At 52.9% G+C, this 20,981-nt stretch overlaps 1 protein-coding gene across 4 annotated transcripts in view; it reads right to left on the bottom strand.

The window, feature by feature from the left end:
• Sh3pxd2a (SH3 and PX domains 2A) overlaps positions 1 to 20,981 on the bottom strand; it is a 206,134-nt gene that overhangs the window by 14,985 nt on the left and 170,168 nt on the right. For 2 of the 4 annotated variants that reach the window (XM_075974337.1, XM_075974338.1), the window contains 3 exons: positions 10,496 to 10,609; positions 7,577 to 7,660; positions 3,028 to 3,145 (listed from right to left, as the gene is read on the bottom strand). In XM_075974337.1, coding sequence (XP_075830452.1) covers positions 3,028 to 3,145; positions 7,577 to 7,660; positions 10,496 to 10,609 — 316 coding nt within the window. The remainder of the gene's footprint in view (positions 1 to 3,027; positions 3,146 to 7,576; positions 7,661 to 10,495; positions 10,610 to 20,981) is intronic. The other 2 variants (XM_075974339.1, XM_075974340.1) reach the window with 1 other exon arrangement.

Consider the following 20,981-nt stretch of genomic DNA (forward strand, 5'->3'; position numbering starts at 1 on the left):
CAGAAAAGGGGAGCTGGTCATACATCAACATACATGTTTCCATGTACAAAAGTTCAAAGGTTAAAAAGAGAAAGAGAATTCCATTTTTATTTTTAAGCTCTAGGTCAGGCTCGGCTATAGAGTAAGACTCACCAAAGGAAAGAGGTAGACTTTAAGTTAGCACTCTGTGGACAAGCTTGGAGGCACACACCTAGAAGCCCAGCACTCTGGAGGCAGAGGCAGAGGGGGCTGGGCAGAAGTTCAAGGCCATCCTCAGTCACGCAGGCCAGCTTGGGTACAAGAGACCATGTGACGAAACAAAACAACATAAAACAGGAGTGGGGTGGGGATGTAGTGAGCACCACCAGGTGGGGGAGGGTTCGAGTCCTGCTGGAGGGACAGTGAACAGATCAAGTTCTTTATAGAGTAAGTCCACAAATGTAACCTTTCAATACTGTGGGGCGAACACAAACCACGCAATGGGTGAGTTAAGGGCAATTAGGAGAAACAAAGGAGTGAGATCTAGTTTCTTATCACACGGTAAGGAGAGGGAGGAAAGGAAGAGCCAGGCACAGTGGCTCACATCTATAGTCTTACCTCTTAGGAGGCTGAGGGAGGAGGGCCGCCTTAAATCTGACCAGTTTAGGTTAGACAGGGAGTACCAGGCCAACCAGGACTATATACAAGACTGTGTGTGTGTGTGTGTGTGTGTGTGTGTGTGTGTGTGTGTGTGTGTGTTTAAAAAAACAAATTTATGTAATCTTGGGGGGTGGAAAACCTTTCTAACTAAAGCTGCAAATATAGAAAATAAATGCAGATGAAAGCATAAAGCTGGATAAAATTCAAACCATTGTTATGGCGAAACCAAGCCTAATCCAAGCAAACCAAAAGCTCATAAACAAAGGCTAAAGGCAAATGACAGGGCTGACTTAATTTTTGGTGATTCGTTCACTTTTTTAAAACAACTTCTCCCGCTTCCCCACATGGTGTTGAGCCTTTACCCAAATCCACAGGGAGCCTGCTTCCGGGCCCAGCACAAACTGGTCCGTGCTTCCAACTCTCAGTTGCAATGTCCTCATCTGCTCCCTGGGACACAGCTGGCTCTCAAGAGTAGCACTGACAGGCCAGATGTCCGACAACCCCTACTGCCCTTCCTGATGTGACCTTAGGTAGGAGAAAAGGAACACAGAAGTTCAGACAGGAGGTGGCTCCTCACATTTATATCACTGGGGGTACACACAGGTTGCACCCAACTTGTGTGTTGAACAAACAGAAGCAGAGAATGTCCAGGATGGAGGGGAACAGTGAGTGAATGTGCCTGACCTTTCTATGGCTGTAGCCAAGGCCAAGAAGGGCAAGGCAGAGGTAGCAGGGGGGCCTGAGGGGAAGTGTGTAACCCTTTCCAGAGCCTGGGGTTCTTAAAGCTCGGAAAAAGCTGAAGTATCTTGTTAGGTGGCAGCAGCAGAGGAATAAGGATGGGCTGCGGGGAGACAGTCATGCCTGCAGGCTCCCATTTCACAGCCCTTTGTGTTCTATACGCTCCAGGCTTTGTGTTACAGGATACAGCAGGCAGAGCCATGTGCGCGTGCGCGGCGTCAGGGGTGGCTGTGTGTCTGGGCCCAACTTCCGCACAGCTGTTTCCCAGCTCTGTAGCAGGACTGACTCCGGAGATGCAGGCTGCAGAGAGAATGGGAATGTGTAGGAGTGTGTGTGTGAGTGTGTGTGTGTGTGTGTGTGTGTGTAAGGCTGGGAGAGGAAAAGACAGGAAATAAGGATCAACACTCGGCTTGGAATGTTGGGAAATAGCATGTTTAAGGGGGTATCTGGCAACTTTCTTAAGGTAGAATGGGATCGTTAGGGCCCTTCTCAAGTCCTCGCTGGCTAGGAAGAATCAAGCTGCAGGACAGTAGCTGAACAGAGTGATGCTGTTTGTATCTTAAAAACACAAACAAAAAACAACAGAAAACCCAAAATGTAAAAAGCAGCTGTGGGGATCACTTATAGGCAAACACACGTCAGCCAGCAGCCAGATGGGCTACGTTAGTTAGCCTTTCCACATCCGGCTTGTGGCTGATGGATCTGCACTTGGCTCCAGCTTCCATTGCTTAGAGAACATGAAAGACCACAGGTGGCTGCTCTGGATAAGCCACGTGTAAGTGCACAGGCCCATGTCACCTAACAGGATTGAAAGGTACATCTCAGTCCTTCAGACTGACAGGCACTAGGGCAAGGGTGAGGGGGCAGCACTGTCCCCTCAGCTCACACTAAGACTCAGTTACCTGCGTCCTCTCTGCAGCATGGATGTAGCTTTAAGATCCCAAGCTCTGCTGTGTTCTGAGCCACTGTTGCATGAGTACACGCACAGACAGACCACAGAAAGTCTAGGGGTGTGGGGAACTGAGGCAGCTGTCCCCATAGCTTACATGGGGGATTATTGTTAGCTGGGTTCCAAGCAGGAGAGGGAAAGAGCAGCTGAGCAAATTCCCTACAGCTGAACTGCTCCAAAGAAACTTTGCAAACACAAACACGCTTAAAAGCAGGTTTAGGGTTGGTGACAGCAGAATGAGCCCCACGGAGTTTAGCTTATTCTCCAGACGTACACCCAAATGAACTTCATTAGGCTCTGAGGCAAGGGAGGGGGAGAAGGCAGAGTGCGATGGTCTGCACCCACCAGGAACATGGATGCCAGAGGCCTATGTCTGGGGCCTTCATTGTTCAACTGTGAGCAACAGAGGCAGCCTGTTGGGGCTCAGCAGGGCCTGTGGAGGCTGGGGCTTCAGGGTGTCTCAGCTGAAGAGCTGGTCAGGCAGCCAAGGGAGATGCAGAAAACAACATTCAGATGACCAAACTCTTGGCAGGTGCATGGTGAGAGACCACACCGCTGCCTATGGGTTGAGCTGGTCCCTGTGCCCTCCTGGCTGGGGCTCAGGTTGTGCTTTCAGTTCCCAGGAGACAATCAGCGGGCCGAGCAGAGCCGGCACACAGCTGTCTTTAGGATCCATCTGCCATCGGCCACTGAGCTCTGTTGCCCGGGAGGCAGGCTCCTACCTGATGTACCACCAGCCTTCCAAGTTCTTCCGAATCACCTCCACGGTGACGCCCTTCTCGAAGCCAATCTCGTCCTTGCTTTGGCTAGTGTAGGGCTGCACGGTGACATACTTCTCTTCTGTGAGTGGGTTGGGGAGCAAGAAAGCAGTTATTTGAGGCTGTGGTGCAGATCCTGCCTCCCATTCCCTCCGCCCCAGCCTAGTCTTGTTAAGCCGCTTACTAACATGGGCCAGCACTGACTTTTCCAGAGAAGAAGAAGGAGCGGGACTCAGAGAGCAGAGGAAGAGTCACTGGGTTAGGGGGTCACTGCTGGTCCTAGGAGAAGCTAAAGCCAGGCAGGATCCCGGGGTGCCTAGCAAAGCCTTAGGCAGCAGGAAAGCAGGGTCTCCTAGCCAGTGTGTTGGGGCCCAGAGTTTGGAAGAATCTGCTTTTCCTAGGGTCTAAGACAATAGCTCAGGGCCACTGCTAGGTGTCTCCTGAATACCTTGGGAACCTAGCACCTCTCACCTCAAAACATGCCATGCCCCACCTGTACTCACTCAAGATTCCAGCCCTGTAAACCTCTTGATTTCCCCCGCAGAGCATTTCAGCCCTACCCTAGACACAGAAGACCACAGCATCTGCCCTAGAATGGTTCACGGAGGAAGCTCAACAGGAGAGGCTACGGGTTTTGTTAAAGTCCTGTGACTGTGCCCCGGCCACCACCGATTCCTCCAAGTTTTCCCACAGCACTGGAATCCTGCAGAGAGCTTGGTGGGAAGGCTGAACAGCACCACCCTGGACATTCCTAAAAACCTCTGCTCAGACGTCCATGCCTATCTTCAGGGAGCCCTCCTGGTGAACCTGCAGCTGACTGGCTGAGGCCACCTGCCTTTTACAGGGCCGACTAAAGGATGGCGTGGGGTCCAGGGAGGAACATGCTGCACCCTCCCTCACTGGCAGAAGACCCTCAGGAGGATCGCCCTGAATCCTGCTGTGTGCTATGGAGGTCGCCATGGTACCCAGCACACAACACTATAGGCTATTACAAGTAGAGGCTGGGACTCTATCAGTGCGGAGGAAAGAGGATGAGTAGGGACTGAGTGGGAGGCTTGCTTGGGAGCTCAAAATAGCAGGAGCCTGGCCTGGGAGCCGCCTGCTGCTCCTCGCTCCGGGCTGTGATACCCAATTCCAGGACTCCTTCGCTGGACCTTGTTGGGCAGCCTGCCTCAGCCTCTGGGTGGCTCTGGGGATTAGGAGAGAGCTGCCACACCAACGTCCTGCTGTGGGAGGGCCATCTGCTCATTCTCCCCTGGATTATCAGGGTGCTGTCTGTAGCCCTGTGCGGGGGCGGGGTGGGGGCAGACAGCGTTTCCCTCTGGGAGAGGCAACTGTCTTGCCAGGTTGCAGGGATGGAGCTGACGGATCACAGGCCATACTTGAAAGGCTGCCCAAAAGCAAAAGGTGGGTGATGGGCACAGACGGCTGCACGGCCCTTCCTTGGGCTCCCTTTTACCACAGGCCTTTCTCGGCACCAGCTGAGGAGGGCTCTGCTCAGGGCCTGCAGATTCCATCCCTGCTCTGCCCAGGAGTGCTGCCAACACTGCCTGAGAACCTGCCCAGCCAGATTCTGACAAGGGCCCTGGAGAAGTTCCACAGGCTCGAGGCCAACCCTGCTCCATTTTCCAGTGGGGCACGGTAAACCTTGGCCTAGGCAGTGGCTAAGGGACAGCGCCAGGTCTGGAAACGCAGGGCCTGAGGTCCAGGGAGGCGTGGCCTGGACTCCACATTTTGCCTTTGTTCGGCCAGGCTATTTTTAAAAGCCTGTGGTTCAAGCAGGAAGCTATCGGGAAAGTTTTCCTAGGCAAGGTTGCTTTTGAAGAGAAAAATGACAGTCCTTCTTAGGGGAAGATCAGAGGAGCCTGCCCTGCCCCATGGCTGAGAACAGGGCCTTGACCATGTGTCCAGGCTCTTGGATGCCAAGGCTGGCCACAGCAGCCTTTTAAGTATGTGTGGTGGGCGGAGTCCATGGCCAGCCACTTGGGGCAGGGGACACAGCCACGGATAATTGTTTCTGGCCAGTGAAGCTAGCTGCATCTGCAAAAGACCCTGTGCTTGGGAACACCGGGGGGATGTCATGCTCTCTCAGTTAAAATTCTAAACAGCACAGAGGCTTGTTCTGTCTGTTCGGTGCAGGACTCCAGCGGGGAGTTCAAACCCTAGTTCCTGACCATCTCTCCCTGCCTGCCTCTTTAGACAGGTGGTTTTCGGTTTTCAGCTCTGTTCGGCCAGGGACAGAGATGTAAGCCACCTTTGGCTGAAGTAGGTGACTTGGGTCTTGGGCCATCTATCTTACAGGTGAGCTGCGGATAAGCAGAGACCAGTCCATCCTTTTGGACCTGGCCATAGACCCCCATGGTCAATGTCTAGACAAGAGAATGCTCAGACAGATGGAAAATGGTCTCTAGAGTTAGTGAGTCTGCAGGTGGTCTCTGGAAGAGGGTGTCCCCTTTAAGAGATAGGGTTGAGGGAAGACTGAGGTGGCTGGGGGCTGGTCAGGGCTCCTGGGTTCTATGATCAGAGCGAGCAGAGATAACGGCACTCCTGCCCTGGTGAATGACGGCCGGCCAGGAGGCCTGTGGGTGGGTAGGCTGGGGGAGGTGGACAGCCTGCCCCAGTTTGGGAGGCAGGGGCTGGAATCCCAGTAGTTTCCAAACCGCAGAAGCCTCTTCTTTCCAAGCACTTTCCCCTCTGTCAGCAGTCTCTCTGCTCCCCTCCTGGCCCCTTCAACTCCTCCACTAGAGAGGCCTCTGACTCCAAAGGCCTGGCCAGCTGAGGGATGGGGGATAGAGGCTCCGGGAAACACTGACTTTTCTGATCTAGTTACTTGATGAACCTCTGCTGGCTTTCTCCTCCAGCTCCACTACTTGCAGTGTGGGACCCACCAGCCAGTTCTCTGCAAGCCCTCCTTGGCAGCCTGATTCACAGGACTAGGGCTGTGTGATAATGAACATGAAGTTATGGCTTGTCTTTGCTTGCGTATAGGTGGCTGCAGAAGTATGGTTCATTATGTATATGCGTTAGTTGTGGGTATTGCTGCAGTGACATGCTGAGGTGACAGGGAGCCATTAGGTGTATGCAAAACCCACTTGTGACTACATAAACCAGTGACATGTAGCCAGGCCTAGGTGTGGTGGCACTCCTGGAATTACTGTCTACCAGAGGCTGTGTATACAAGACTGTGGATGCACAGCTGGGGTGGGCTCGGATATGACGGTACTAGCCACACCTGTGGCTTAGGGCCCTTGTGTGGGCCTGTCTCTGGTCTCGGTGCATCTGTGTGATCATGCAGGCAAAGGCATGTTTGGACTCAGCAAGCGATGGTACGCAAACAGGCCAAACCTTTGTCTCTCTTGTGGGATTCTGGGCCCACATCCTATTTGTCTTTGCCGCTAGAGCTGGAGGCCGTGTTCCACCCTAGCATCTTAGCAGAGCTGTTCCCTCCCTCCTGGCTTTAGGGTGGCTTCTGCTTTAAATGTGGCCTGTTGCTGCTTCTCCAACACAGGCCGCCTGCATCAGCCCCCAGGGTCCACGTTAAGTCCTGCCTCAGGACAAGCTGAGTTCTTCATAGCCAATGCTCTGAGTCAGCCATTGGCGGTGGCCACCCTGAAGTCCATACGTTCTGTAGCCTGAGTTTTGGGAAAGACACTGCAGTGCACTGTCAATTGGGGACAGGCTTTGAGGTTGAGTCATGGGGTACCCCGTTTTCCAAAGGCCTGTGTTCACTACATATCTATCTCAGCTCCCAGCTGCTCTGCTCTCCTCTCTGGGGACAGGAGAGGCTGACCACCCACCAGCATGAAGGGCTGCAGATGTTTAGGGGTGAATCCAGAAGCCATCCCTCCTGTTCCTCACCCTTCCCACAAATCCCTGGATGTTGGGAAAGGTCTGGGCCACACAGCCCTGAATCAGATGTCAGCTAGGGAGTCAACTTAGGGCCTTCCTGTCGCATTGACTGAGCTCCCTCCTCTTGAGATCCTGGAGGCCAGTGCTCCTGCTGACGGATGGCCCCTCGTCAGTATTGGTTGGGGAATGCTCTGGTATCATAATGGTTTTGGTTTCTGTGTTCTTCTAGGTTCAAATGGAGAAGGGCTGTGGGCTGAGGGAGTCTTTCTTAGCAGAAGGCAGGAATAAAGGGCAGGAGAGGAAGTCCTGATAGGAACAGAAAGCTACAATCTCTTTAATACCTGGTACCCAGGACAGGGATGGCCTTTTTCTGAGACCCAGGGACCTCCCTCGTGCCTCTCTTCCCTTCCAAGGAACATATAAACTAACCATCAGGCCCCAAACCCCAATGCCCAGGGCACTAGCAAGCCAGAGCTGCCCCTTCTGCCGCATGGATCAATTCCCAAGTAAGGCCCTGTCCCCAGTCTGAGCTGCAAGTGAATGAGAAAAGCCTGGCCAGTTCCGGGTGAGTCAGGAGACCACAGGCAGAGAGCAGAGCAGGCAAAGGAGGGGGTGTTAGTGAGAGGAGCAGCTGCAGGGAGGAGAGGCAGGCGCCTGTGGTCACCTCGGCTGTGCTGCCTGTTGACCATCCCGCCCAGGGTCCACCGGCGATCCAGGCGCCGCAGGTGGGCTTTACGTCTCTTGGACACTGGTGTGAGAGATGGTGATGGTGCCCACGGCCCACACGAACCAAACCGGTGGAGAGAATGGAGATGCGGATGAGAGAGGATGGCGGAGGGGAGGAGAGAGGGAGATGCGTCCTCACTGCGGGGTGAACCAAGGGGCACCCCCTAGCTGGATGAGGAAGGATCTGACGGGTGGTCCTGTCAGCATACCCAGACACTTTCCAACAGGTCCCTCAGCCAAATCTAGGGGTAGACTAGAGGATTTAGGGTTCTGCTCCCTTAGAGATGGGAAGACCCTCCACAACAGCCCCCGGAGATGGAGGGATCATTGCTCCCTGAGTTCTGGACAGTGTTGCTATCCAGTCACCAAGCATGACTGTCAATTTGTCACCATGGCCAGGCATGGTGAGGGAAGAAGGGTGCTAGGGGAAATGGGGGTGAGGAGAGCTCTTCCCTGCTGGGTCAGAGCTCTTCTGTTGATATAAGTTGACTTATATCTTTGCTTTCTTGTTTGTTTCCCCTGGGTGGGGTCTGTTGAGGGTGATGATTGGCCTTGTACCTTTGTGTCCCTGGGGCCTTACACAAGACCAGGTCCTGGCCTGGGAAAGGTTTGCTGATGAACCCGCACATGGGCAGATACTACAGGCTCTGTTCCCTTATGCTATCCTTTCCTGTTTCTGATGACAATGACCACAACTCCCGTGTCGACTACTTGAGACCAGACAGTTTCGCCTGGATTACACCCCTCCCCCTACCATTCCCTCACAGATGAGCTCTCACGCACCCTCTGCCCTGGGTCTGGCTCCCAGGCTTTGCTGCTCAAGTGACTTCTAAGGGAACAAACCCTGGGCCAGGGTCCCAGGGTGCCAGCTTGCCGGTACCAAAGGAAGCTGCCAGATTGCCTAGTTCTGGGGAGGGTGACGAGCTGGTAGAAAGAATAAAAGTGACATTGTCCACACACACCTGGGCCAAAATTCAGTAAAACCTTCTGAGAATATCTGCTTGCCCTGTGAGGGAGAGTGGCCAGTGCATCCGCCTCCCTCTTCCTTTTCTTTTTTTAAGAGTTTTATTTTATCTTTTATTTTATGTGTATGCATGTATGTCCATCAATGACAGAAGAGGGCACTGGATTCTCTGAAACTGGAGTTTGAGATGGTTGTGAGGTACCCTATGGGTCCTGGGAATTGAACCCAGGTCCTCTAGAAGAGCAGTCAGTGATCTTAACCATTGAGGCATTTCTCCAACTCTGCAACCTACTTCTTCCAGAGGCCTAGGCAACAGGCTAGGAGTGTGGGCTCCAGCCCAGACACACTCCAGGTTCTTTCACGACCCTGTAAGGCTCTGTAGATCTGGGCAGGAGACTATTAAGATGTGGTCACAGGTGCTGGCACACAGGTCCTCCCAGAAGCGTGCAGAGCAGCAGTGTTCTTGGTGCACACATGCAAATACACACACCTGTGAGCCTGGACGCTATCTTGGCTGCCCTCTAATTCCTAATCCATTAGGGTCAACGTCTTCCACACTCTGTCAACTCTACAGCACTCAGAGTCATCTGGGCCAGTCTCAATTAGGGGATCTACTTCTACCAGACTGGACTGCAGTCATTGTGGGCATTTTCCTGACTGTTGACTGATGGAGGAGGGCTCAGCCCACCGCGGGCAGAATCATCCCTAGGCTCGGCGAGCTAGCTTTCTTAAAAAAGCTTAAGAAGCCTGGCAGCGGTGGCACACGCCTTTAATCCCAGCACTCGGGAGGCCTCGAAGAGCAGGGCACTAGATAGGGGCAAGGTCTGGGGCTTACAGCTGGACTGGATGGAACCCAGCTCAGAGGTCCAAAAGAACCAGAGTCTGATACAGGCTCAAGGACTCAGGGTGGGAACAGCTGAGTCTGAACGTCCCAGCTTTCCCCAAGGGGCCTGGGCTCTGGAGTCCTGTTACAGGGATGTGTTCCGAGTCCTTCCTCTAATCACAGGGCTGAAATGAGGCACCAACTCAAGAAGGGTGGGGCCCCAACCACCAACAGAGTAACTAACATCTTGGGGAAGGATGAATAAGGAGTCGGCCCTTTATGAGCTGCTTGTTTTGGCTCGGGCTGCAGGGAGGAGGGGGACGGAGGGACCGGCCTGAGCTGTGGGTGGCAGGTCTACATCTCTCTGGCCTTCAGACCCACGGCCAGCTGGACCATTCCTACTGACTGACCGTTAGGGAAAGGATTCCTGCTGCCAGGCCACGGGAGATTTGGAAGGCATTATGGAGCAGGGAGTTGGGACATGGGAGGCTCGGACTCGTTGGGCTGTTGCTGGCTTAGAGGGCAGAGGCAGTCTCTGTGAAATGCATGGAGAAACACCCCAGTCTCTGGGAAGCTGAGAGGTGGCTCGCAGGCCAGCCTGGGCAGCTGTCAGTGTCCAGAGTGGGAAAGACAAGGCACAGCAGGAATAGTGTCCACATGACGCTCCAGGTCTTTACCTCGGGGGCCTAGTGTGGAGCTGGGAGTAGAGACAGGTCTCTGTGGAGTTCTCAAGAGAAACTCGAAGCTTCGTGGGAAGAACTTTCTGGTAGTTCCCACCCCTAAGCCTGTCCTCTACCCAAAGCTGACAAAGTCTGAAGTCTACAACCCAGGAGAAATTTCTCTGTCAGAGCCCTACATGGGGGAATGACAAAGACCGGCCAGCGTGTGAGGTGACCAAGTGGGTTGGTGTCAACGAATGAATCCCAACAGAAGGGCCTTGGGTAAAATCCAACCTATTTAGGAGTTCAGGTGGCCTAGGGAGGAGAGCTGGGAGCTCTCCCCGGAGGAGCTGGCCCCTGGGAAACCTTCCCACCCAGCTATTACCCACCTAAGAACCCATAGGCCCTCACCTTCTCCAGTCTTGGAGGTGTTGATGTCTAAGTCATCTCGTGTGCCATTCTGGGCCTCCAAGTAGGTGGCAGGGACCCAACCCTGCTCTTCAGACGTGCTCACAAACCACCAGCCTGCAGAGGGGACAAGAGAAGACAGGTTGTGAACGCCTGCAAGATGGGGGTGACAGGGTGGGGTTAGGACGTGGAGGGCAGGTGTCGCCAGAGGGCAAGGCGTGCCAGCAAGGCACTGAGCCAGACAACCTGAGCACCTGGGAAATGCCTTGACCGACTCCAGCAGGAAGGACAAATCCTGCCGCTGAGCAGAGGGCCTGAGACACACACCCAGTGTCACGCGCATTTGAGGGAAGCATTAAAAAGTGAAGCGGAAACAACGGCTTGCCTCCCCCGTGGGAGGCACTGTGGAGGAAACATGAGGTGGGTTCTGTCTGGGCACCGGCCCCCTGGGATCTTTCTGATCTTTCTTCCCATTAGCCCACTGGTACACAGGAGCCAGGTGGCTTCTGGTTCTGAAAGGCCTGACTTTCACAGAGACTAACAGTCAGCTGTCTGTCCGTCCGTCCGTCCCCCACCCCTCCAGCATGGGTCAGTGGCAGTGCTTCCACTTCGGCTGCCCACAGCTGCCCTGGAAGCGTGTTGACAACGCAATCACAGTAAGTGGGCACTGCATCCTCACGTGACCTCTAACAAGCAGGGCCACGTGACAAAGGCTCATTCATATCTCCTGTTCATTCATGGTGCTTGTACACTCACATGCCCATTCATTCAAAAACACCAGCTGTGGAATAAAGTATCTGAACCCCATGGTCGAGGGTCTCCTGGCTGTCTTCAGACCCTCTCTGGGGTCCTTGCCACCATTGCCCTTCCCTTCTCTCCTTTGTCCTCCACGTAATCTGGTGCCAAGGCTCCTTTCTGTTCAAGGCAGACTCTCTGGGTCCAGTACAGAGCCTAGGGGGTTTGGGCAGCAGCAAGGGGCAGCCCGAGAAGACACAGCGGGCGTCCTCCTAGGGGTTTGGGCAGCAGCAAGGGGTAGCCCGAGAAGACACAGCGGGCGTCCTCCTAGGGGTTTGGGCAGCATCAATGGGTAGCCTGAGAAGACACAGCAGGCGTCCTCCTAGGCACCCCTAAGATGGCTTTGGCTTGGGAAGGTGGAGGAGACTGACTGGTGATAAGTAGAAAAGGGAAACGGAACCAAGAGCAGGGCAGGCCTGAGAACAGCTCATTTCTCAGGTCCTAAGTCAGCTCTTACTGTTCCTTATCACAGGTGTCTAGGCGAGGCTTTGCCAAGGTCCTTTCAGGACCAACTTTTTCTATGCCAAAGTGTCCCTATTGCCAATGGCATCCTCTAAAGCAACTTCTCAAGGCCCCAGGGAAGCAGGCGACTTGGTGGTCTCACGGAGGCTGAGTGACTATCTCCCCCCTTCTAGGTCATCCTTGGCAGGCCCTAAGGATGCATGCTCCTTCTCTAGGCTGAGGGCTTGTGGGGAATGCTGAGGGTGATGTTTCTTCTCAATGCGAGGCCTAGAACCCCGACTTTCCTAGGGGGATTTTCTTATCAGTTCCATTCGATCAGTCCATATCTGAGCTCCCAGGAGGCAACTCCCTAAGTCTACCAGATTCTCGTCCCTACCTCTCCTTCCTGTGTGAACCTTCCTCCTCGACCCCAGGAGTCAGGCTCTTCTTCCTGGAGGCTGTCTGTCCTCTCTTAACTTCCCTTATGGCACGTTTCCTTGTTGCTGCCCCCTTCCTGAGGAGGCTCCTAGGGATGGGGCAGGCCTGGCTCTCTGGCCTACCTCTGCTGCACAGGCTCTGTACTAGGTAGGAGGCTGGACAAAGACGCGCTGAGAGGCAGAGCATCACGAGGTTCCTGTGTTCCTCACACTGCCTCTAGGGGTCCTCTTTTCCTTTTTTTTTTTCGAGACAGGGTTTCTCTGTGGTTTTGGAGCCTGTCCTGGAACTAGCACTTGTAGACCAGGCTGGTCTCGAACTCACAGAGATCCGCCTGCCTCTGCCTCCCGAGTGCTGGGATTAAAGGCGTGCGCCACCACCGCCCGGCCTCTAGGGGTCCTCTTTAAAATACAACACGACAGAAACTTCTGAGGCGTCTGACCACACCCACACACATCTACTTCCCTAGACACCAACTTAGGACTTCATTCTCTTGCGGGGGCCCCAGGACCTGGGGCTGAGACTGTCATCATCCTTAGAGCACAGGCCTAGTGGCCAGCACTGCCCAGGAACACTAGCCCAGGCTTCTACCCCAGTCCCAACACGTGTAGGACCGGGCTGGGTAGCTTCCAGGCCCCACTGGTGCGAGGTAAGATGACGGTTCTAGAGAAGCCTAACACTGGCTCAGCCATGGGCACCTCTAACAAGCCACGATGGGCAGGCTGAACACATTGCCTAGGTGGGCATGGGGGAACATGGCAGACGTGTCCACCTGCTCCTCCCACCCATGGCTACTGTCAGGCCTCTCCCGGATGCCACTGACTCAGACATCAGTCACCACTGTCCTGTGAGGAGCAAACAGGACCCAAACCTCTGAGGATGACCAATGGGATGAGCCTGAGCACCTGAGGGGTTTCCAGGTGCAACCACAGTGTGTGTGCCTTTCCGGCAATGTCTGTGTGTGCACAGGTGAATGGACGGGGGCATGGGGGGTATGCATGTACACCCATCTATGTGTGGGGAGGCACACGTACAGATGGGACAGAGCTAGGTCCGCATCTGCATGCACTACACAATCACAGCCAAACGCACAGTAACATGCCCAGCTCCTGGCAGAGGTCACTTTATTTACTCTTCAGGACACTGAAGAATAATGTCATTGTCATTTAGCTTCCCACTTTAGAGATGAGGGAGGGCTTAAAACGTAGGGCATTCAGCTAGAGCTCCAAGTCTTTATCACTAAAGAGGAAGAGTGCTTGCTTCATGCGCGAGGGTACACGGGACTCCTTGACACACTGGGTCCCTGCATACTGGCACTGATGTTATCTTGGCTTAGTACTCCTAGCTATGCAACCTGGGGCAAGCTAATAAACCTCTCTGAGTCTTAGTCTCCCTTCTGATATTGATAACCAATAGGGCCTACCTCCTGAGGTTGACAGGAGAATCAGGGACTGGGCTGAGCTGGTCCCAGGGTGGCAAGGGTTGTGGATCACTAGGCTTCCATACCCCAGTCATGCTTGGGGTAGTGTGCTTTCCACACAAGCAGGAGAGCTACTCCACCTAGTGGGCCCCGGGGGCAGGTAAGGGACTCCCATGCGGTTGATGGAGAACTGCAGAGGGTTTTGTTTCAGAGAGAACCAACAGAGCACCTTGTGGGGATGTGACAAGCAAGAGAAGCCTGGTCTTCTGGGCAGAGGCCCAGGCTGGGGAGTCACCTACAGGAGCAAAGTCCTGCAGCGCTTCTGTTCCTTCTCCTTCCCCAGGAATCAAAGGCCCGCCGGAGCACTGAGGTCAGTCACAGGCAGAGATGCTTGGTAGCCCTCAAGAACTGCCTGCCTCCTTTATCTTGATCCAAGTACCAAGAAGAAAGAGAGGGAGAGAGAGGGGAAAGGGGGAGAAGGGAGTGAAAGGGGGAAAGAGAAGAGGGACGAATGGAGGGGGGAGAGAGACTGACAGACAGACAGACACAGGGCGGGAGAGAACATGACACCAAGAGGTGTGTCCAACATGTTCAGTTAAGGCTAGGGATGTGGATGGCAAAGACCGAGTCCAGCCAACCCCAGGAAGGAACTACTCAGGCTCTGAGCCAGATACCCCATCTCAGGTAAAAAAAAAAAAAAAAAAAAAAAAAAAAAAAAAAAAAAAAGGGTTTCTTTGTAGCTTGTCCTAGACTCATATTATAGACCAGGCTGGCTTGACAGAGATCCGCCTGCTTCTGCCTCCAGAGTGCTGGTTTTAAAGGCGTGTGCCACCACCACCAGCTTCACAGGTACTCTTTGGTGACCAGCTGTTAACTCAGGATCTGTCTGGCCAGTTTCTGGGAATGAATTTTAACCGAGTCTCCCCAATGTTGGCACATAGTGGTGGGGTTAGAGAAAAAGAAAGAAAAGACCAAAAGGAAAGAGAGAGGCACAGAAAGAGGAGCAGCTGAGGCTGAGCCTCTCCAGAAGGGGGCTGAGCCTGCCTGTGGGGGGGGGCAGGAAGTGATGGGCACTCCCAGGCCACTGCTGTCCCCAGGGTGACCAGGCTACAATGGCCTCCTTAAGTAGGAGGATAATGAGCTCATTAGGGCCGGAGTGAGGCCAGCTGTACACAATTAGGATGTTAATAAAGTCCTGTGAGGTCACTGCTCGGCCCAGGACAAAGCAGTGGTGGGGGAGGGGAGAACCTAGTCCTTCCTCCCCTTCTGGAATCCTCCCAATCCCTCCAGATGCTGCCATGTGTCCTCCTGGAGGCCCTGAGTCTCCCCACTCTCCTGGTTTCACCAGAGGACCAGGCCTCACTGGCATACCAGGATAATAATATTATCGATGCGGGGGAGGGGATCCACTTCAGTCAGGGGTGCAGTGCTGTCAATCACCTGGGATGTTTATAGAGTTCCTGGTAAGAGCCAGGCACTGCTCTAGCTTCATGAAGACCACTCCCCAAGAACACTCTTGCAGGTTCTCCTTTGCCATCACCCAGGCCGGGCACACAGCTGTGCGGCCAGCAGGAGGGGCCTGGCCTTCCAGCTCCTGCCCTGGTGTCAGCCTCTTGGTCCAAACCCAGGATTCTGAGAGAGGCTACAACTCTGATTTGGGGATCTGAGAGGCCTAGCAACCTTTAGGTGAGCTCTAGGCCTTACTTTTATATCCAACACAATGCCCCAACTCTTTCTCACATGAGCTAACACTGCCCACCTCACACAGGCCTCCTAAGGCGCCCATACCCAGGTGACAAAGGTGTGTTGTGAAGTCAGGTAGCGAAGAAGTTACAGACATTTTCGATTTTGATGGTTTGGGTTTTGGGGGGCCAGATGCCCATCCTACCAGAATCCTCAAGCAGCACCTGAGCAGCTACCAGAAATGCCTCCATTCTGCTCCTCCTCCTCTTTAGAACTGTGATGTGCCCAGGTTCACCCTCGTTTTTTCCCTGGAGAAGGTGGGAGATGTAGCGAGGAGGAAAGGACCGTCCAGGCATACATCACCAGCATCCACCACCTGGTCGCAGCTGGGCTCCAAGGCCCTGACCTCAGCTTCATTTCCTTCCTATTAGATATTATTATTACATATAGTATATTATCACAGCAGATCAGGGCTTCTCTCTAGAGGGACAGAGAGACAGGAAATGCAGCCCACTCATACACGCTGTGCCTTTAAGAGCAGCAAAGGCCAGCCTCCCTGGGCCAGGCCTCCCCTGGTCAGAAGGCTCCGTCACTACATCCTCTTGCCAAGACACACTCCAGTTCTCAGCATGTGCCCTCCACTGTCCAAAGCAAACAGAGAGGCTTTGGAGCCGGTCAAAGGCTCCCCAGCCCTCCTGTGTACATCTACACAGCCGCTGCCCTTCTGACCCACTCACCTAGTCCTAACCTTGGCACTCACCCTATTTTGGTGTCTAAGGTCCACTCCCTTCCCCCACATGGGACCTGGAGGTCATAGGGGCCCAGAACCTTCCCAGGGTGTTTGGATTCCAAGACTATGAGCACAGACTGCCTGCATCACCATTTGGAAGGCTCCCTGGAGCCCATGGCAAGGAGACAGGAGCTGGGCTGCTGCCACCTCTCCTAGCTTGGGCTGTCTACCTCCCTAGATAAACTCAGAGTGAGGCTGGGGTCTGTGAAGCCCACAGGCCTCTGGTGGAGCTGGGCAAGTCAGTGTTCTAGGCGAGGTATTGAGACGGTGGCTCATTTATCAAGCATTTGCGGGCAGAGAAGGGTACAAGACAGAAGAGCAGGTAGAGGTGGGCTTAATCAAGGGCGCTCAAACTATATGATGTCTGGGATCAAATCCCGTTACTTCCTAACTTATGAAATGCAGCGATTTCCTCACTTGTACAGCACCCTAGGTTGCATAGTGTACGCATAAAGATTAGATACTCCTAGGTATTCTAGTAATAGAATATACATATAATAATAATATCTAATTATACACTAGATAAAAAGATTCAAAATAATACCTGATTTCTAATGATTTTCCAAGAGCTAGCTTCCCATTTTTTAAGTGCAAACTACAGAGAAGGACCAAGACCTTCAGGGCTGGGCAAAGGATCTTATGTGACATGCATGTGTGCATATGTGTGTGCCTGAGATTTAGTCCTAGTGACACCGCTATTTGGCTTTGATCTGGGAAGGTCTCCATCGAAAAACATCGTGCAGATCTGATAAACTGGGCGTGGTAGTGTGTGCCTGTAACCCTAGCAGCACTAGCAGGCAGAGGCGTGAGAATCAGAAGTTCAAGGTCATCCTTTGCTGCGTTGTGTAGAGAGTTGAGGCCAGCTTGGGCTGCATGAGACCCGGGGGAGGAAGAAAGAAGAAAGGGAGAAATAGAGGGAAGAGAAAAAAACTATGTAGACCTGGCAATATTTAGTGCCAGGTGGAGGTGGACGGGAGCATAGGAGAGTAAAAGATGGTACCAGGCTTGGGTAGGAACTGCAGGGCAGCAGGGTACCAGAGGCCAAGCCCTGCATGTACTAGTGGCTGATGCAAGAAACCAAAGGTACCCAGTGATCAGATCCGGGGTGAAGGGAGAATTCACACAGGAGCTGACAAGCAGATGAGGCTGGGGGTGGAGGAGACAGTCTGTGGGGGAAGGGCAGCCTGTGGGAGCATGAGCAAGGGCAGAGTGGAGGAGGTAGTACTCATCCTGGTGACGCCCAGGATGGGGGGAGGAGACAACGGAGATGGTGATGGAGACAGATACTGTCTCCTGTCCACCTCTTTATCTCCCAAACAGGAGGTAGCTCAGAAAGGTCTATGATCCAGCGAGGTGATGTTCAATAAAGTCGTAAAGAATATGAGCAGCACGACAGAAGTGGATACAGGAAGGAGACATTTAAAGATGGCGGAGTAGCAGAAACTACAGAGACAGGTGTGGGCTGCTTAGACTCAGGGTTGGATGGTTACATTACAGTAGCAGACCTTTTAAAAAATGATGAGGGTACCAAAAAGGACACGTCTCCTACAGTTCTTGACAAGGAGAGATGTCATTTTCTTTCTGGTCAGAGGACAGGGACCTTCTGTCCACCCCCAGGAATAGGTGCTGGACTGGACACGTCTCCCTGGGACAAGTGGACCCAGGGAGAGGCAGCACTGTTGGGCACCTACAAATGCTGCCAGGGCTGGTTTCAGGGAAGGTCCTGTGAACCTTGGCTTTATCCACCACCATCGGGAGTCTCAAGATGCCGAAACAGTAGCAAGGCCGGGAGACAGAAAATGTGAGGGCCTCAGCTTCCAAGGACAAAAGAGGTAAATCCCAGAGTGGAAGTGGTGATTTCAATGATGGTCGTGGAATCGGTAACACAGTTTCCCCAGGGGATGCTCACTAGGGACACAAAGGAGTTCTACAGGCTAAGCAAACTACGCTGAACAGAGCAGAAGAAGGAAGGGGTTCTGATAGCCAAGCAACCTGCTAACCTGGTTGGTTGGGCTGTGCCAAAGCCCAGGCTTCTGGGCCCTTGAGTCTGGGTGACTCCCCCAGCTTCTGGGGCTGCAGGACTGCAGGAGTCCCAGTTGTCGGTTGGGACATTTACAGAGGGCCAATAGGAGCCTGTCCTGCTGATGTTTCAATTATCACGGGGTGAGGACATACATGCTGTGTTGGTGGCACCATCTAATTTAGAAGAAGCTGTGCCAGGACCAGAAGCGGGGGGGGCGGGGTCTAAAGAGATGGCAGTGACAGGTCAGAATCTCACAAGATGTTAGGCATCAAATGCAGGGATGAAAAGGCACAGCCTCATGCAGGGGCCGTTTGCTCTTTGGACCTGGGAGGGTGAAGGATGCTAGCACCCAAGATGGGCAGCTCAGAACCGTCTGTAACTCCAGTTCCAGGATATCTGATGTGCCCAGCCCCTGTGGGTACCTGCACACAAGTGCACATACCCATATACACACTCCCCCTAATTAAAAACAGTAAAAATAAATACATTGTTATACAAGGGATAAGGGTACAGCCAAACTGGAAGAATGCTTGCCTAGCATCCAGAAAGCTCTAGGTTCAATCCCCAGCACTATAAAACCAGGCATGGAGGAACACACCTGGGACCCCAGCACCTGGAGGTGGAAAGCTTCAGAAGTTCAAGCTCATCCTCGGCAACAAAGAGTCTGAGTTCACTCTAGGATCTAAGGAACTCCATCTCAAAAACCAAAAATACAACAAAATCTTTGGAGAAAACTGGGACTATCCAGGGCAAAGGAGGGCGCTGGCAACAAACAGGATTGGCAACAGGAGGGAAAGCCCTGCCTCCCAGTCTGAAGTCCCAAGCTGCCTTGGGAATGGGTGGCATGCACAGCGCACAGCTATGTGGGCTGCAGCAGAACTGGCACCCGGGTCTCACTCGATGGACTTCCATCCAGCTCTCCGTCAGACTCTCCAGCCGTTGGATCCTTTACAGCGGAGACTGACAAGAACTCTGGTTCCCAGGCTTCTGAGGCAAGCACCTTTACCTGTTGAGTAGGTGATCTCAGCAGTCCTGATGTTTCTGTGTCCTGCCCCCCACAAACTCTATCTCTTCTCCGCTCCACTGATGCCTTCAAGCAACCCAGTCTCAAAATAGTCAAAGGTGTGACTTTTGTCCCGTCAGCCCCACCCCCAAGTCACATCTAAGCCATATGACAGGGTGAGGCAGGGACACCCAGACCAAAGAGGCTTTCCAGGACAAGATTCACACCCAAGAGCTTTGTCAGGTAGCAGTGACCTAGGATCAGCATCCCTAAACCTCAGACGTCCCAACGCAACACCGCATATTTGCCATATCCCACAAATATGTATTCTGTAGTTGGTAGAATACCAAGACACGTGCCACCTAACAACGAGGACAAATTCTGGAAAAAAAAGTATTAAGACGCCGGGCAGTGGTGGTGCACGCCTTTAATCCCAGCACTCGGGAGGCAGAGGCAGGCGGATCTCTGGGAGTTCGAGACCAGCCTGGTCTACAAGAGCTAGTTCCAGGACAGGCTCGAAAACCACAGAGAAACCCTGTCTCAAAACAACAACAACAAAAAAAGTATTAAGACTTCACTGTATGAACAGCGTAGAATGTACTCAAAACATACACCTAGGCGGTCTAGCTCAGCTACCTGAAGGCGTCTTGTGACATAATCAGGAGATGCTATAAATGTCAAGTATGAGACCACTAACAGCGTAACATAGCAGACTGTGTTAGGCTTTTCAAAAACTATATAAATAGGAGTACATACTAAAACAATGTTAAAAACTACAGTGTAGTAAATATGTTAGTATCGTGGTCATTCATCATTGTTACACAGCGCATACTGGGCATAACTGTGTGAGTAATATCTTTATACGATAGACACTGAAGCTTAAACTGTTGAGCCAGGCATGGTGACAACTGCTTTTAATCTCTGTACTGGGAGGGCTGAGGCAGGTGGATCTCTGTGAGTTCAAGGCCAGTTGGGGCTTCATATAAGACCCTGTTCTAAATAATAAAACTGTTTGTTTTTTGTTCCTCTAAGACAGAGTCTCAGAGTGTGGCTAAGGCTGTCCTTGAATTTGTGATCCTTTTACCTCTGCCTCCTGAATATGGGGATCAGAGCAGCGCAGGTTTGTTTATGTCAGCAAACAAGAGCAGCGTTTGTTTTCCACTACGACAACACGGCAGCTCTGGCATCACGAGGAGGCAGGAACTCTTCAGTTCTGTCCTAACCTTATGGGGGCCACCACAGCACACACACGCTTCATCAGTAACTGAGCACTGGGGGCTGTGCAGCTGGATTTAAAGTACTTCTCCCTTTTATTCCCAACTTCAAGGAAGAAACCTACCTCATCAGCCCCAACCTGGGGGAATGGAGGCTGAGAGTGAACTTGAACTCTGCTACAACTGAGGAGGTTGGCAGTATCCTGTTCACTCTGCTACGGGGGAGACTTGGAGAGTCAAGTCATTGTAGAACATCGAACCACAGAGCAGAAAGGGGCCATCCACGCCCACTGTGTGAAATATAAATGTCGTATATAGCTTCCCAGTACTGCCAAGACCACTGCAAGGGCCATGCTACAGTAGATGCTGTTTCCTGGGGACACACCTCATATTAGAGGTGATACCTGCTTGCCAATGTCACTTGAGGAAGAGGTTGACGGATGAGGCACTTGTGAGTAGGGAAGGGAACTTGAAATCACATGACCTGCCAGGGTTGTGGGCAGCGGGGGGGGGGGGGGGGTCACGGACAAAATGCCTAACAGTACAACTGACTTTGTTTGGCAGCGTGGAGCTGAGGCTGAGGGACTGCCCTGTGCTTGCTAATTTTCGGGGGTAAGTGGGCATTGCTGAGAACTGGACCTATGATTTTATTAAGCAATCTGCTACTGATTTGGTCCCCAGATGG

This window comes from Microtus pennsylvanicus, chromosome 5 (genome assembly GCF_037038515.1).
Source record: "Microtus pennsylvanicus isolate mMicPen1 chromosome 5, mMicPen1.hap1, whole genome shotgun sequence".
Classification (NCBI taxonomy): Eukaryota; Metazoa; Chordata; class Mammalia; order Rodentia; family Cricetidae; genus Microtus; species Microtus pennsylvanicus.